The following is an 18,300-nucleotide window of genomic DNA, read 5'->3' as shown; positions in this document are numbered from 1 at the left end:
CCTCTCCCAGGGGTCAGGCTTAGAATAGGCTGGAGGGAGTTCTTAGCAGGCTTGTGGGGATGAGGTGAGAGGGCAAATGGTCAGGACCCCAGTGCCAACCCCAGACCTTCCTTTTCCCTGCAGGACATCACCGAGAATGGCTGTGCTTCCTCTGCAGAAGAGCCACTGCCAAAAACCATGCCATCTCCACTGACAGAGGCCAAGGACCCCAAACTTCGAGAAGACAGGAGGCCAATCACAGTCCACTTTGGGCAGGTATGAGCTATGCCCTTTCACAGGGCCTTTTGGTTCTTTTGATTTTGTTTGTATCAGAAGTTGGACTGTGAGCACCTGTGAGTTTGCACCCAGCTCTCCTTCAGCAAAGAAACTCCATGTTCTTCATGCTGTTATGAGTTAGACATAAACATATTTTCAAAAATCTGGGGAGGGACAACATGGCAATGGTCGTCAGTAGCTCCACTGTTAAATGGAATCATTAAAGTATATTTTCTTCTCTAGACCTTGTCACTACATTTTAGGTGTCTGTTAGCTAAGCATCTCATTAGAACACTTAGGCATCCCAGTCCCTTCTTTGCACCTTCAAATAGAAGGCAACATGCAAAGGCTTTTTTAAAACGTCAATTAGGAGTTCTTCATTAATGTACTTCCTGAAAATCAATATTGGGAGTTGCACTTCTTGGAGTTAGCATCTTTGCTGTGATTCTAAAGATCCAGCTCTTTCCCCAACTGCTTGCAAGGACCTGAGTGCTTAAAAAATTGTCTATTTGTTTGATTTTATTTCTTTCCTTTTAAGTAATACATAGTACACTTTAAAGAAATTGAAATCTGTATCTATTTCCTACCTGTGATTATATTTTCAATTAAAATAATTATGTACTCTTCCCCACCTCTTTTCAATCAACTGCTTTAATTATCAAATATAAACATGTTTTGTATAGTGTGTGTGGTTTAGTTTGGTAGTTTTGATTTGATTTCATACCTGAAACATGGCTCTGTTAGGTTGTAAAAAGAGTTTGCAAGGTTTCTTCTTGTTGTTGTTTGTTTTTCTAGTGAAAGGACCTAATGCTTGCTCAGCAAGCTCTGGTGTATGACTGAGCTTAAATCACCTGACTCTTTAGCCATTCTCTAGATGAAGTATGATAAAGCTAGTCTGTATGATTTTTATTTACTGTAAGTAGGATTGATATTTCACCTCAGAAAGGATCTAGAATCCTGAGTTTAAAACATTTCTTATTTTGAAAGATATTCATCGAGTGCCGTTATGTACCAGGCAATGAACTCCTTAAAAACAAAGAGAACCAAGCCCTGAAGATGGCTCAGCAGGTAAAGATACCTGTGGCCAAGCCTGACAATTTGAGTTCAGTCCCCAGCCACTGGATGGTAGAAGGAGAAAACCAACTCTCCCAATTTGTCCTCTGACTTCCACATTTGGATCTTGGCATGCACATTCCTCACATACGTAAGCAAACACATATACAAGAAAAATAAATAAAAATATAAAAGGAATAAAAGGAACTAGCAAAACAGCCACTGTGGGTTGTTGTAAGGCATGAGCTGGCTGCAACATGAAAATCACTCTTTTCTAATCAGTCTTTTCAAGTAATATGTCCACACCTCATCAGTTGGAGAAATCTGCCTTTTTTCCAATTTTATACTTAAAGGGATATCATAGAAACTGGCGAGTTCTGTAAAGCAGAATTGCTGACTAACCCATTATCTTCAAAGCACACTGGTGTTTGCACCCTGAAGATCTGCCTCCTCCGGGCTCAGGCCCTGGTGGAGCAATCCTCACCCCAGTTCCTGGCCACGTTTGCTGAAACACACAGCCCTGGTTGTCACCATTGTGGCATTCCAGAGTCAGCTTCTTGCTTTCTTTTGTCCTCATTCCTGCACATTCGAACCTGCCCATGAAAGGAACCCTCGCTGGAGTTGGGAGCCCATTACAGAGAAAGAAGAGGCGGGGGAGAGGGATTTCATGGTGTTAAACATTCCATTTTCAAAACACACAAAAAAGGAAGCCCTATTTGAAATAGAGACCTTCTTTCCATTTCAGCAAGAAATAGAGAGATGCTTTAATGTCATTCCCAGCTAAATGCAGAATAAGAGTGTGCTTGCTCATGCGGGCGGGGGATAAACAATTAAAAAGCCACCCCAAACTCTGTTGAAATAAGAGCTGTCTGTGCCTTCACAGGTCTGCAAACTGGAGAGGATGAAAGTGGCTTCCCCCCACCCCCGTTTGTCACTTCCCTCACGTGGCTGCCAGCATTATGCAAGTATACAGGAAGGCAGGAATTTTTTTTTAATGCATGCATGCGGATTAAGGTCAAGCCCCTGGTATCAGCCATGCAGCGGGCTCTCTCTTCCAGCTGCAGCCACAGAGCCTACCCACAGCCACAAGATGCCTTAATTGAGACGTGCTGTCAAAGTGACAAACACATTTGCATACAGTCTACACTCTATTTATTTTCCCTGGAAAGGTCTATAGTCTGCTGTTGGTTGAACATTCTTAATCAGTTTGCTGTAAGTGAACTGCCAGCTAGCTCACTTGTGCTGGCCCCTTCTTATTAGGTGACAGATTAGCTAGGGTGGGGGTGGGGCCAGAGAAACCACAGGTACACACACTCCCTTTTTTTTTTTTTTTCTTCTTTGCAGCTTTGCTCCTTGGTGGATTACCCTTCAGTCCTTCCCTGGGGCCTCCTTTGATGGGCCATTGCTTACAAGAGTACAGTTCCTTATGGCCAGCCTGAGTTTTAAGGGTTCTTTCTAACAGTTTTTAAATGTTTTCTATGTTCTATGTTTTCCTTACTTGACATTGTTCTCTAAATATTTTGAACCTGATATGCATCCAAACTGTAGCCTCATCTCATGGTATCTCAAAAATCACAGATTTAACATACTAGTCCAGTTTTGTTTTTGTTTTTTTTTTTTAATCTTTAACAAAGGTTAAATCTTCACCTATAGGGCTACACATATAGCCCTAGTATGTAAATTCTCTTCTTGGGGGTGGAGGAGCAGACCTCACAATATCTCATATGAAGGAAGGGACCGTCGGCCTTGTTTTATGGATCAAGAGCTGAAACACCTAAAAGGACCTGCCCAGACCCACATTTCCGATATGGACACTCCAGGCAGCCTGACTCTAACCCTAGTCAGATTGTACCTGCTAAACCTCCTGAACATTCTCACCCTGGGCTTACATTCCTATGGGTTTCTTCAAGTCTGCTTACCTAGCTAGAGCTGGGCTTGGTAATACATGTTTATAATCGTGGGCCTTGGGAAGCTAAGAAAGGAACAACACAAGTTTGAAGCCAGTCAGGAATACATATGATATTCTGTCTCAAAAGTAAATAATAAGGTAAAACAAAATAAAACAAAAAGTTCACTTATCTGACCTGTGAAAACCAGGACTGTTGAGATAGCAACATTAACCCTTCTAAATTACAGCACTAGTGTTGGTGCATAGGTAGGACAGCCCCAGTGGACAGATCCTATAAGGTGAGAGCAAAAGGCTCTTTGCAGACTCCTCAACTGTGGTGGGTGTAGCTGAAAAGGGGGGACTCAGTGCTGAGAGTGACCACTGTCAGGGAGAAAAGATAGTTTCTTATTTGCTGTTCTCCTCCAAGCCTCTATTTGCATAATCACTTCTTCATTCACATACCATGTATAAGTAAGAATCCAGTCTCTCATAGGACATAATGATGGAAAGAGAGAGAAAAAAAAGAGGGAGGGTGTGTGTGTGTGTGTGTGTGTGAGAGAGAGAGAGAGAGAGAGAGAGAGAGAGAGAGAGAGAGAGAGAGAGAGATCAGAGGACAACTTGGAGAAATCAGTTCTCGCCTTCCCCCATGTGAGTCTTGAAGATCAAACAAGTTGTCATGATGGCAGCAAGCATCTTTACTCATTGAACCATCTTCTCAGCCCCTAAAATGCAAATCTTTTAAATAAAGACTAAAGCTAGGCAAGATGTTGTACCCCTGTAATCTTAGCACTCGAAGGGAGATAGAAGCAAGATCAGGAGTTCAAGTCCAGCCTGGGCTACTTAGAATGCTAACTCAAAAGAAATAAAGAGTAAAAGGAGAATATTGCATAAATCCTAAGGCCAAATGGTTGCTAAAACATTGCTTCAGAGTTTTTAAGGATTGAGTTACTCCTCATGGAATCAGTAGACAGTAGTAGAGCTGCCCAAAAGCACCTAACAAGGAGGATCTATGGACTTGGAAGAGAAGACAGGACATGTGCAGTCCCTTCTCAGATCCCCAGAGAAGCTCTTTTCTCCAGGCAGAGTGAGAAGACAGGGAAGACAGGCTAGGTATTCATATCCCTGGTTTTACTCTTCTAGAATGGGGAATGGGAATTCCTTCCTGTCCCTGGCTTTAGAAGGAGTGAGGAAGCAGGGTCCTCTCCAGCAAAATGGGAGCATGTACAGGGAACAACACCATGCTATGGCCCCTCTCCCTTGGCAGGAAGCAGTAGAGGGGACACCTCCTAAAGAAACTTTCCTGCATCTAGAGTCAGATGCACAAGCCACTGGGTACTTTGAATATCTGTACTCACTAAAATGAGTCATAACCATCAGCTGGCAAGGAAACCAGTTCGGCTGTTCTAGAATGATTCACTTATGTCTACTCTTAAACTAGCAGCAACACCTCTGTTTCTCTTAGCTGTATACAACCCTCCCTGCTAGAGAACTGGACAAATGCTGGGATCCAGAGATGCTTGCTGCTAGCCCAGGGTGCTGCCAAGGCTCATTGAGAAAGAAGTGGGAGGACCAGTTCTCAGACCTTCCAGACTTGCTTCATGTTTTTCACAGTTCATTGATCTGCAAAATGAGTAATTGCTTGACTTCCAGTGTACAGATTCCAAAAAATACATCTTGAAATGTACCTCTCTACTCCTTCCATTTGAAAAGGATTATGAACTTCTTCAATGTAAAGTTAAAGAAAAAAAAAAAAAAACCTGTTTAGAGTCTAGAGTGATGGCTCAATGGTTAAAGCAGTGACTACTCTCCCAAAGGACCTGAGTTCAATTCCCAGCACCCACATGGAGGCTCACAACCATCTGTACCTCCAGTTCCAGAGGATCAAATACCTATTTCTGGCCTCTGTGGGCACCAAGCATACACATGGTACGTAGACATACATACAAGCAAAATGCCCATATATTTTGTTTTTGAGGCAAAGTCTGTATATGTACTCCTGGATATTCTGGAACTTGCTTGCTACATAGACCAGGCTGGCCATGAACTCAGTGAGATTCTCCTACCTCTGCCTGGGATTAAAGACATGGACCACTGTGCCTCACCCTTAAAAAAAATAACAATAAAGCTGTTTAAACCAGAATCCCAATCAAGTACCATGGCAGCTAACTAGTGAGCTGTGGCAGAGGTTTGAGCACCATCCTAAGACCAGCTCTGGAAATATGGCCACAAGCATGAGCCTATCCTTTGCTACCAGTCTCATGCTGAGCTAAAAATGCTACCCAGCCAACAAATGCCCTCAACACCCTTGGCTCTGAGTTTCCTGAGAAGTTCCTTCTGCCATTGACCTTGGAAGTCATACTTAATTCCCTACTGTTCAGCCATTCCTCACCCATACCTCCAGAGGTGTCTGTGTTCTCCCGACACCTCAGAGACCCCCAGTTTAAACATACACTCCCTGCCATACTCCTTCCTCATCCTCATCTTCCGCCTCAGAACACACACACCAACCCTGAACACTGCTCAGTCCCCTCCTCTTCCATCACCTCTCTTACAGCCTTGATAAATGACCACTCAAGTGTACCATGCCTCCTGATTGACACTCCTACTGCAGTACCCACACGGCCTTGCAGACAGCTATTTTACTACCATGCTCCTAGTCCCCCCCTAATGATTCCATCTTCCCCCTTGACCTGGCCCAGAAGGTCCTTCACCTCTGTGTTCAAACCCAGAGCAGGTCTCTTGTAAGCCTACTGGCTCCTATAGGAAGACATGGCTGCTCTGCTCTGTATTCTTCCCCCAGGACTCTGCACACACCAGTCTCTCACACAGTCTTGTAATCTTCCCCCATGAGAAAATGAACCTCTTGAAAGTCCACAGTCTTCAACAGGACCTGGCATGGAGCTAGCAGTCTGTAAACACACAGAAGCTTTATTATTACTATAGGTGTTTAAATTGGATTGTAATTAATTGACTATTGTTTGACTTCTTCCTACCTATGTGTCCCACAAGTTATTTGGTTTTGTTTCAGTTGCAATACTTATAATCATAAATGTTCCACGGTGGAATTGGAGGACAAGCCAAAGGACTGAGACACCCTTCCTCTGCACCCTAAGGTCACATGGACCTATTTGAGAGAGGGAGGGGAGAACTATCAGAGAAAGAGGCACTCATCTCTGAGCTATATAGAATATAAATTGCAACCATTAGGCATGCAATTCCAGCACTTGGGAGGCTGAGACAAAAAGATTGCCACAAGTCTGAAGCCAGTCTAGGCTACATAGGAAGACTCAGTCACAAAAACTACATATATGGGAGTTGGAGAGGTAGCTCAGTTGCTAAAGTGCTTGCCATGCAAATGTGATAATGTAAATTTGATCCCCAATTCCCTTGTACAAAGCTAGTGAGACATATCAGGAATGGGTGGGCCCATTCAGGTGGATCCTATGGACTTGCTGGCCAGCCAATCTAGCCAAAACTTCAAACTCTGGGCTCATTGAGAGACCTTGTCTCAAAAAAACAAGGTGGGGATTAGTTGAGGAAGATACCAGACATCACCCTCTGAACTCCACATATGCATAGGCAGGTAGGTGTACATACCTACACACGTGCATGCACATGCACTACACACTATCTCCCCAATGAGTCAGTCATGATAGAGAGCTCACATGATGGAAACTCAGAGGCTGAGATGGAAAGTCATTAGCTTTCTGTTGCAGCAGGCAGCGTGGCCTCCGTAAGCATTTCTCTCATTTGAGGGAGCTAACAGTACTACAGGACTCAGCAGTGTGGGCAGGGCTCCTGGTATAGTGTCAAAGCAGTCATCAGATCTCTACCTCAGAACAGTGACTGTCAAACTGCAACAGTTCTAATCAGCCCAAGTGAAGAACAGATGCAGAATGTCACTGTGACGGTCCATCTCCCCTGACACCACCCTCCTCTTGGGACCTGAGGGCCAGGCACCAGGTTGAACCCATCTTGCATACTGGGCATCTGACTGGTTTTAAGAGCAGCTGAGGCAGAAGGGTAGCACTGAGTTTCTCACTACCTACCAGGTGCTGTGCTAAGACCTGAGCTCTCTGTTCTAGCTCCAGCTGCTGCAGCAACTTCTTGCCATTGCAGTAGACTAAGCCATGTGGTCCACCAGGCCATCTTGTTGGGGACAGGTCTCAAAGCTTATCCCTCTCACCGAGAACAGGACAGGCATGGAGATTATGAGGACTTGTCCAATGGTGTGCAGCTCAGAGGCAGAAGTCAGAGCTCATTTCCGACCAGGTTATGGCCTAAAGCTTGGCTCTTCCCCAGCTCTGCTGAGACCATGGTGATTTCTTGATGAGTGCATAACGTTAATCCAGTGCAGAAATTGGGCTGGTGGCCCAGGGTCGCTGGAGAACAGTAAAGCTTTGTTTCTAGTTACCTTTGAGACTTCAGGCCCTCCTTAACATTTCTGTGCCTCAGTTGGTGTCAAGACAAGTGTACTTTTATCCTTCACTGGATAGAGACACTATAAGCCAAAACCACCACTTATCACAAAAGCATGCTGGGTACTTTCCTGGTGTGTGTGAAGGAAATGACTACAGAGCTGTGTGGGCATGTGTAGGAATTAGTTGGTATTGGCCAGGTCAGATACCAAGTCAACTGAATGCCAAGGAAGGACATAAATTAGGAATTTATATTGTTTGGGGTACAAACAAGAGATACAAAATTTTAAAAATTGTTGGCTTATATCAGCTGTGATTATGGTTCAATTCTGGTATCAAATCGAGTTTTTCCAGGCCTTTCCCCAGTTTTTCAAATACTGCTCTCAAGAGACACCCTTATACAATGGTCAGATGACTTACCACTGCAGAACATGCCCTTGTAGCAAAAAGAAGTAGCTTCCATATAAGGTGTGATCATGACTGACTAAACCAGCTTGGATTCTGAGCCCATCTCCTAGCCAGTCACCATGGCTGCGGATCTCCTGCCTGTTATGGATAAACTCCGTGAATGTACACACCTCAGAGATGAAGAAGGAGTAATTCCTGTAAAAGAGCTGGAAGGCTGTTCTCAAGAGAAGGAAGACTAAATCAAAATAACAGTGTGCAGAAGACCCAACAGAAAATTGTCCTCACCTCTTGTCCTGTTCCAGAGAAAAGTTCATACCCAGAGATACCTATGATTACAAGAGCATGCAGAGTCAAAGGCAGACATCAAGTAGAATCCAAGATTTTTAAAGGGGGGGGGGGGGAGACAGGGGAAGCTGTAGTGTCACACACCTTTAATCCCAGTTCTCAGAAGGCAGGAGTAATGGATCCCTGAGTTTGAGGCCATCCTACAGAGCTAGTTCCAGAACAGCCAGGGCTACACAGAGAAATTCTGTCTCGAAAAAATGAAACAAAACAACAATAGAACACCAAAAAAGAGGGGGGGTGTGAAGAGGGGCATGGAGGGAAGAGGACAGGCATGCAGGCATGCCAGTATGTCCCAGCCAGGGGGATTAGAACTTGATATCCCAGGTGAAAGGAGTAAGCATGCTTCTTGGGATGGAGAGTGGCAGGGTCAGCAGCAGTCATAGCCCAGAGTGGGGAAAAGCCAAGAATCAGGTTATGGATACAGAAACTGATGGCTCTTCTGTGCCAATCTGTGAAAGCAGCTGTTGCAGTCACCATATACCTTACTTCACAGAACCCCCAATCTAATAGCTGCTGATTCAAAGTCATCAAGCTAAGAGGCTCCCCAAGGTCTTGTCTGCCCTTTGCATTTAAACCCCAACTGTTTGGGTCTTGGTCTTGGTGACCCCATAGAGGGGAACCATCATTTCCTCAGAGTCAACTTGAGCATGTCCTACAACCTGGGTACACTGTTCAGTAACCCTCTCACTTTAGACCAGATTCTTTAACCTAAAGCCAATGGAAACAGCTTCTAACAGCTGTGTCTTAGATCCATGGGGAAGACTCTAAGCCTGAGAAACTATACTTCACTGCTGTTTAAGCCATACTAGGATGGGAGGTTGGCATCACATGAAGCCCTAGACTATTCATCTCTGTCTTAGGGACTCAGCACTTGGCTTCGTCCAGTGCTTACGCACTGGTGAACACTTCCCTTTTAAACTGTTGTTTTAGCCCAAGGTGTGACCTCCAGAAAGGTCCAACTAAAACTACCAAGGAATAGAATCTGAGCATCCTGACAGGTTGAAACTCTTTTTTCTAAGCAGGAAGAAGGCCTGAGTGGGCCTGGTGCCTGGGAACTGTGTTTTGTCCTCCCGTTCCACAGTGCTGACCTCTGACATCATCTGGTGGAGCCCCCTAGGGCTGATGTGCCTGCAGTTTCTAGCAGCACTTTTGTTCTGCCATGTCCTAGTGTCACTTTCTTCTCTTCTAATTGCATGTGTATGTATGTGTGCCAGAGTGTACATGTGCACAATGTACACACAGAAGCTTACAGAGGTCAGAACTGGGGGTTGAACCCCTCAAAACTTGAGTTGCAGGCTGTTGTGAGCTGCCTTGTGGGTGCTAAGAATCAAACCTGGGTCCTCTCTCAGCAAGAGCAGTAAACACTCCTAGTCCCTAACTCTTTCCTAATGTCTGTTTCTACCTTGTTTCTGTTTCAAAAGCTCCAGCTGCTAGAGTGACTTACTCTGTCATTGGACTTCTAACCTGCCCCTCCCTAGTTAACCAAGGTGTCAACCCACCACCCCTCTACACCCCAGGGGACATTAGAGAACATTGGCAAGTACTGACATGAGCCTTCCAGAATGTGATTCTCAGCCCCACTCTGGATTCCCCTGTATAAGCAGACTAGCACACCAGTCTTCAAAGCCCAGCCATACTTCACTTCTGCCACTTCCTGCTTACTCTGTAAGACTCTGTCAGGCTCCCTCTATATTGGCCTGAGTCCTTCCATCTCTCTATCCCTAAACATCTAGTATTTGTTTATTTACCAGCTCTTTATGAGCATCTGCTCCAAGTCAAAACTCCAGGCTGGGTATAAGGAGAACCCCAATATGAATCCTACCATCTCCACCACCAAGAATACCTTTCCTCTTCTGCTGTATCCCACAGAATCCCAGAGCCCTACCCAAGCTTCGCTACTCCACCAAGCCTTTCCTGGCTTCTCCCAAACCACTCTGGGCCAGCTCTGTCCTTGTCGGCTGTTTCCTGCTAGTAACTCAATAAGGAATAGTATTGCCTTCATGCTTATCCCTGGCACAGACAAGCTCCCCATGAAAATGTGGGGGTGACTTGAAGGTGAGTGAGAACAAGGAGCTGCAGGCCTGCCCACCTTGTGCCTTGAGCGAGCCCTATCTATTCAGTAGAGAAAATGACAAGAGTGAGAGGAGATGTTCCATGGTGCCCAGTGTCATATGCCCCAAATCTTGTGTTGAGCATTGTCCTGAAGCCTAGCCCTGCTCAGCAGGTGACAGTAGGGTGTCTTTGCCAAGACACTGACCAGGGCCTAAAAACAGCATTCTTTAAAGGTCTGTGTCAGAGCTATTCCAAGTCCAGCTCCTGCCAGGGAGATATTGAAACCAGAAGGACAAGTGAGACCAGAGGAGGCATCAGATTAGAATCCTCAAGGCCAGAGGTGGGAAGCTTATACCAGTAGAGAAGAAAGGTCAACTTGGTATCCTTGGCTAGACAGGAAGTTCTGCCTAGTGGCCACTGTGTGTGCCAGTGTGTGCACATGTGTGCCAGTATGTGCCAGGAGCTACCTATCACACATCCTGCCAGATGTGTGATCCTGCCCTGATCTGGGCACTGCTTATAGACCAGGGGAATTATTAACCTGTCCGTGCCCTTGAGAAGGGAGTCATAGGAACAACCAAGAGAAATGTAGTATAAGAAGGGTCAAATGCACTGAGGAACCTCTCATGATAGTGTGGACCTGCTGTGCTAGAGCAGGCCCCTCTCCAAGCCTCATGTCATGTCACTTAATCTTCCCAACAGCCCTACACAGTGGATACAAGTGTTTTCCTAGAGAGGTCAAGCAACCTGATCAAGATTGTATAGTAAGTGGCAAGGCTAGAGTTCAAACTAAGCATACCCATCCAAGCCAGAGCCTGAATTGTCCTCACCTCTTAGCAAGCCCTCTTCACCAACACTACCTGCTTCTCCAGGCATTTGGTTGACTCTCTCGGTCAAGGTTGCTTTGCTGCATTTCTCCCTTTCCTGCATAAGACACCTGCCTTCAGCCTGTGCAAGGAACTGTGCTCTGTCCCAGCACTAGTTGCTTTAACACAGCCATTTTCTTAATGCCCCCCTGGTGCCTGGCAGTGTGTTCAGCAGAAATTCAGGTGTTCTTAGGCCCTCTTCCCAACCTGGCAAAGCTGGGAGATACCAGCAGTTTCCTATATCCATGGCTGCATGCCAGCCTCCTGCACACATCACTCCCATCTTAGGAGCAGACAGTCTGAGATCTTGGTCTTTCTGCCAACACAACATTAATTCTTTTAGGACCTCATGAATTTACTCCTTCACTCATCAGGCATACTTGAGGTGTGGCAGGGACCAAAGCCCATGGGTCATAGAGAATAAGATGTTGCCTGCCTCCACGGCCCAGTGGCTGGGAGAGGCTGTCCTCAAACACCACAAAGAGGAAATGCTAATGGAAACAAGTGTGCTGGTCATAGTGGGCACAGGTTCAGGGAATGAAGAGCAGAGCAGGCATCTTAGAAGAGGGAACATTCCAACTGGATCTGGAGAGACTCTCCATAATACTCATCATATATTGAATGGGTGATGGTGAGCATTCCAGACAAGAGAATGAGACATCAGGGAAGTAGGAGCCAACATGGGCACCAGAGGCCAAGGAGGTAAGAGCTGGGCAGTAGTCAAGCCTTGGGGGAGTTTAAATTATACCCCTTGAATGACTTGGAGCCAGGAACAGGTTGTCTTCAAGGCACTAGCAACTATGACCTGAACAACTGGAATGGAAGAGGTAATTTAGAAAGACCACTAAAACATCACTAATATTTCAAGTGAGAACTTGTAGAGCTTAGCTGAGGATGCTGATGACATGAACGAAGATGAAGGGAAACTGTGTAAGAGGCTCACAGGCCAGTGCACAGCAGGCATGAAGTCTGTTGGAACATACAGCTGTTGGAGTCTGAGGTGGAATAACACAAAGCTAGACACTGGCTGCATTTCTCGTCAGCGTGCTCAGCTGAGGCTTGCAGCACGGCCTATGAGAGAGGGCATATCCACTGGGCTGTACAGTCAGTGAGTGTACCTGTACCTTCTCTGCAGCCCAAGGCACAGGCCAGTGGAGCTGTCCACTGCCTCCTTCAAGGAAATGGGTGCAGCTTTCCTGTCCTTGCAGCCCTATTTGTTCTCCTAGTTGTGTGCCTCTTCATCCAACTCCCCATAGCTTCCTCCTTCCATCCCAAGCGCTGGGCTGTTGTGGTCTCTCCCAAGATGGCCAGCTCTTCACTGCCCCAGGATGTTATGCTAAAACAACTATATAGGCGTGCCTTTAAAAATTTAAGCCTGTACCATCCTAGATAGAGAACATGGGTTTCAAGCTGGCCATGTTCGACTGGCCATTTTTGCAAACCCATAGGAACCACACAGGGCAGCTCGTTAGGCCTTTTACGCCAAGGATCCCATATATAAATAGCACTGTGTCTTGGTGCATCAGGGCTGGGATATGGAAATAGAGGCACTGTATAAATAATGCATATTTACAAAATAAATGCACCAATACATTAATGTTTTCATAACCAAATCACCTAGTTTAACAGTGTGGGGGCTGCAAGGAGCTGCCAGGTGACTGGTTTCCATCCATCATTATGCATCAGCATTAGAAATGACCACTGAAAGGGAGGGAGGGTCCTCTGCCTGGTGACCTTGAGGCTTTTGGTTTGAGGCAACTGGTGAGATCACAGGTGGGTACCCTGACACACAGCCTTTCTGCCAAAGTATGACACCTACTGTGGCCGTGTGTTGTTGCAGATGTCTTGAGGTCTGCTGCTGAGCAGAAGGCTGATTAGCACCAAGTTGCAGGATGTAATGGGTTGCACCTCCAGGAAGATGGCTGGCTGGGCCAAAAGAATTTTCTAATTATGCAGATTCACTTTGGCTTGCAAACAGAGCTAGTGAGTAGACTTTCTAAGTCTACTCCTCCCAAAACTCTGTAATTTTCAGCCCCTCACCATGAAAGCTTGGGTAGGTTTTCACAGAGTCTGTGTCCATCTCTGCCACCCCTCTCTGAGCTCTGAATCCCACTGGGTATCTGGTTCCAACATCTGGAACTCAGGAGAAGTAGCTGACAGAATGGCTGGAGTGGGCACCCCTCCCCTTGGTTGCAATGGCACAATGCTGGATTTCAGTATTTTAAATGAAAAATATATGCAGTTAACTGTGCGCTGACAGTGTCCTTGAGGATTTGACAGTGAGATTTTCCAGCAGTTGGTCTTCGTTAGGATCCTGGCGGTGTTTAATAAGGCAGTGGAACTGCTGGCACCTTGGGCTCCTGTTTGTTCTCCGAGGGCTCGGGGCTGCTGCGGTAAGCACACCGACCAGAGCTGATCATTACAAGGGCGTACGCCACCATGAATAAAAATGTCACACGTTTTCCCATCTCACAGCGGTACAAAATGTCAGTCCTGTCAAACACACATTGCAGGGAGCTGTGTGCAGTCCGTACAAATTGGAAAGCTGCATATTCCCCCAGCCTTCTGATATTCTTCATTTGAAGCTGAAGAAAAACAGTTGTTAACCTATTAGCTGGGATTTTAAACTCTGCTGAGGCTCTGGATGGTAGACTCTGGCACAGATAGGAATGTATTCCAGGGTCCAGGAATTTTAAACCAGGTTCTCCATCCATTTGTTCCTAGAGATGGAGGGAAGGGGGAAAAAAAAAAAGATCCACTCCCTATCTAGCAAACCCAACTGTCTTTCTTTAACAGATACACTGGGGAAATTTTGGGATATTTCATATCTAAGCTTCCTAATGCTTCAATACCTGCATTCCACTAAAAAAAAAAAAAAATTAAAAAGAAGAAGAAGAAAGAAAAGAAAAAGAAAAAGGCTCTTGCTTTGGGGAATAGCCCTAGGGCTCAGTGTGGCAGGTTAGTATGTCTCCTGGTTGAGAGTAGTTCTAGGCCAGATGATGGTGGCACACACCCTTAATCCCAGTACTTGGGAAGCAGAGGCAGGCAGATCTCTGTATAGCCAGCCTTGTCTACAAAGCAAGTTCCAGGACAGCCAGGACTACACAGAGAAACCCTATTGAGAGAGAGAGAGAGAGAGAGAGAGAGAGAGAGAGAGAGAGAGAGAGAGAGAGAGAGAGAGAGAGATTCCTTATCAGAAGCAAGCCAGGAATGTTACTAGTGCTGTGCTGAGGACAAAGTAATCTGAGTGATATAGATAACTGGTGGATACTTGGTTAAAGGCCTGGAAGGGCCTGCTGCTAGCTACTCACTCAGGGTATTGTGGGTATTATTATGTTCTTACCATATGCCAGGCCTGTACCAGGACCCAGAAGTCTCTATGTACATCCCCCTCACCAAAGACTGCCCCTCTTAGGGAAAAAAGGAGGAAAGAATTCCCACTTTTTAGAGTGAGGAATGGAGAGCACTCAGGGAAGGGAAAGCAGCTTGAAGGGGTAGCAAGAATGTGTCAGGTGGGTGTGTGAGGGTTGGTAGAGGACCAATGTGTGATGAAAAGAACAGAAGCTATGAGAGCTAGAGCTGAGTGATGGCAAAAGAAAGCTAATTGTAATGGGCTAAGAGGTGAGGCCCTGGAGGCAAGGCCTGGGCCTTAATAGCTTGCTGAGCACAGGGATGTGACCAGTTCTCTTGGGCTGGGAAGTGAGAGGTTATGGAGTTTTCCTATCTATACCACTGCAAAATTAGGTGGAAGCTTTTCTTTTCGTTTCCTACTGCTGTACTGCTTGGAGTGGACACCATTCCAGAGATGATAAATGAGTCTTGCTTTTGCTGAGCTGGTCCTGGCTCTTAATGTACTGAGCAAATTCTCACCAAGCAGGGCACAGGCCTAGCGGAATGCAAGCAGCTTTTCAGGCAGTCCTTCCCGAGGGATTGAACAGACTTCACAGAATAGAGAGCTCCAGGATGTCAGGGAACAGCATCATTGGGAGGGGAGGGGAAGCAGTGCCCTGGGCTCACAGAGCATATGTCACCGTCTGCCTTCTACTGCTCTGTTTATGTTGGGTATCGTGAAAAGTGTGTGTGCTCATGGGCATACCTGGGCTTGAATTATGTCTGTACCACCTGTTAGCTGTAAGGCTTGATCTACAAGAGTCACTGAGCCACGTTGCCTCACTGTTTCTGCCTTATAAGGCAATATCAATTTCCCTGTAGCATTCTTGAGACCTGTTATCTGCTGAGCTCCTAGCACAGACCTAGACCACAGCATGTACCAAGAGCCAGCACCTCCTGTTGATATCAAAGAACATCTGGAGGTCTTTCCTCTCACCTCATCACCAGTGAGACTCCTAGACAATGTTGCCCAGGAGCCCACCATTGATGGGATCCCAGATGGCCATCAAGTGGAGGGAGCAACAAGGCACCTGCCTCCTGCTTCTGTTTGGGCAAAGAATGGTACAGTCAGCAGAGCCCCCTGCCCCTGCCCAGCCACCAGGCGCATCTGGTACCCGACCTCCAACAGCCAATGGGATGCCACCTATTCAGGCCCTGCACCTGCACCAACTAAAAACAAAGGACTCCCCTCCCGCTGGCCCACGTCTGGTCCTCCTCCCTCCCCTGCCGCTGTCCCCCAAGCTGGCTGGGTCACCCAGCCACCACGCAGCCTTCCCTCCCAGCTGCCTGGCTGCTTTTGTTCAGCATGTGAACTTCCCCATCAGCGGAGCTCCTTGCACGGGAAGTAATCAGGAATCTTGACAAGGCTTCAAACCACAAATGCCACTACAAATTAACCAGCACCACTACAAAATACTACTCCTGTCAACATTGGAAAGAGTGTGCGGCTATTCAGGGAGGCCTGAGAGGCTTTCAGCACAGCACGCACGCGTAGAAGGCAGGGTATGGCAGTGAGCCTGGATCCTGAGGCCAGCCTCTTCTGCAGACCACTTGCCCAGACCCCTCTGCAAGTGCTGCAGTCATCCTTCAGAACCGTCTTCAGTCCTGGATGCCCTCAGCCCCCACACAGGTGACACCTCAGGACAGCAAGCTGTGGGCATATGAAAACCACCCTCTAGGCAACAAACAGCCCAAGGCTGACTCGCATACCAGGTGTCTGTCTTCCTGTATACTATGAGGGAAGGTGAAAGACTTCTGTTTCCCTGCCTGTAGAGTGGGACCCTGGCAAAGCCTTCATCCCAAGCTGGTCAGCACCACTGGCAGGTTCTGGGTGTCCCTAGCCCCTCAAGAGCACTCTGGGGTGTAGTGCCTCCCACTCCCTACCTCACTTCTGCAGGAAGAGCCCCTTTCCTACCATGTTGTGTGGGTGGACTATTAGCAAGCAGATGGCCACTCCATCCTCAGCCATGAGGTCAGGGTCTCTCCTGTTCAGCTTTTTTTTTTTTTTTCAATAATATCCACCAGACAAGAGCTTGTTACCTTTGCAAATGCTTTGGGACCAAGGATCCCCCACTTTTTTCTCATGCCCTGCTGAGCCACACAGGCCCAGAACACATCACCAGGGCCCGGGGATGCTCCAGCTGTCCTGGCTGAAACTCTGAAGCAGAGACAAGCATTTGATCCTCCCCAGCAAGCAGGATCAACTCAGTCATGGCTGGGCAAAGAGAACTGGAAATAATGACAGGAGTTGGGGGGACAGAAGAGAGCCATGCCTCGGAGAGCTGGTTGGGCATTTCAAAGGAAACACTCCACAAAAATATCACTTCAATACACTCCCTTTTGGAGGCATATCAAAAGAAGCCCTCTTTTATTTCCATACCTTGCATAATAGCAGATTTCCAGTCCCAAAGAGTAGGAGAGCCTTGCTCCTGGCCCAGAGGCCCTTTGTAAAGCCATAGAAAGCTTTGTCTTCCCCTCCCAACAGGGTCTGCTTCACACACAGGTCAGAGTATTGATGTGAATACTAGCCAGGAAAATTAACCAGGTGAACTCTTCCCTCGTTAAATAGCAACAGAGTGTAATTGTGAATTCTTTCACGCCTGCTCGGTTCCCAGCACATTCCCAGGACAAACTGAGAAACCCAAGCCCCATCCAGCTTCCCCTCAGCCCCTTCCATGCAGCCAGATAAGGTCTGGAGGGAAGGAACAATGAAGATCATAAGTAGCACAGAAATGGTTGAGGTCACCCTTGGTACCAGCCTTGGAGACCAGTTCTTGTAGGCAACTGTCCTATTAGTCATGCCCACCTTTTCTGGCTCCAGAGGAGCGGAGCTTCCTCCCCTACTATCCTCCCAGGAAAGCTGCTGCTTCTCCCTCTCTCTTGCACACCCCAAGCTTAGCATGCACAGCCCTGGAGTTTCATCAAGCATCCATTCTCTTTGACCTCAGTGACTAACCTACCCTCTTCCTAACTAGCATTTCATATCCTTTTATGACCCATTTTTTTTCCCCACAGTGATTTTTACCTCATAAGGACATTAAAGGGTTAGTCCTAGGATGGTGATCCATTAAGAATAGAGGGATTTCATGTTCATTCCTAAACAGTCTCCTATCCCAAAGAAGACATCTTAGAACTCCCCCTCCACCAGTAGCCAGTAATTGTCTTAAGATGGTGACCCTCTTGTGCTGGCCTAACTCCCGCTTCTCTGTATGTCTCTGGGTGAGGCCTTAACTCCCCTCACCTCTGTAACCCAAGACAGCAGCTCTTACTCCATGTGGAGGACTCTCTGAGGTAGCAAATGTGTCAGATGAACAGGCAATGCACATGACACATACAGACTGCTCCCCAGACATCCAGGTGCCCCCTCCTTTCTCATATATACTAAGCTGTCTCCCCTCCCAACTCCCCAAGTCCGTGCCTAGCAGATGAACATTTTCCATTCCACAACCATATGCAAGATGCCCATTCATCTGTGCAGGGCGTCTGCTCATCCGTGCCGCCCAGGTAATTAAGTTGATATTCCAATGCCACTTCCCCCCTGACCTTTTAGAAACAATGTGTTTTGCTGCATCAACAAATTAACTGCAAATCAGATGCTGTCCATGTAAATGTGGATTTCATATCC

At 46.7% G+C, this 18,300-nt stretch overlaps 1 protein-coding gene across 15 annotated transcripts in view; it reads left to right on the top strand.

The window, feature by feature from the left end:
• The window catches only part of Dennd1a (DENN domain containing 1A), a 477,089-nt gene that overhangs the window by 429,577 nt on the left and 29,212 nt on the right, over positions 1–18,300 (top strand). For all 15 annotated transcript variants that reach the window (XM_060390076.1, XM_021633350.2, XM_021633349.2 and 12 more), the window contains one exon: positions 124–255. In XM_060390076.1, coding sequence (XP_060246059.1) covers positions 124–255 — 132 coding nt within the window. The remainder of the gene's footprint in view (positions 1–123; positions 256–18,300) is intronic.

This window comes from Meriones unguiculatus, chromosome 8 (genome assembly GCF_030254825.1).
Source record: "Meriones unguiculatus strain TT.TT164.6M chromosome 8, Bangor_MerUng_6.1, whole genome shotgun sequence".
In the NCBI taxonomy this organism is placed as follows: domain Eukaryota; kingdom Metazoa; phylum Chordata; class Mammalia; order Rodentia; family Muridae; genus Meriones; species Meriones unguiculatus.
Note: the sequence above shows the minus strand (reverse complement) of the source record. Positions and strands in the feature narration are given on the sequence as shown.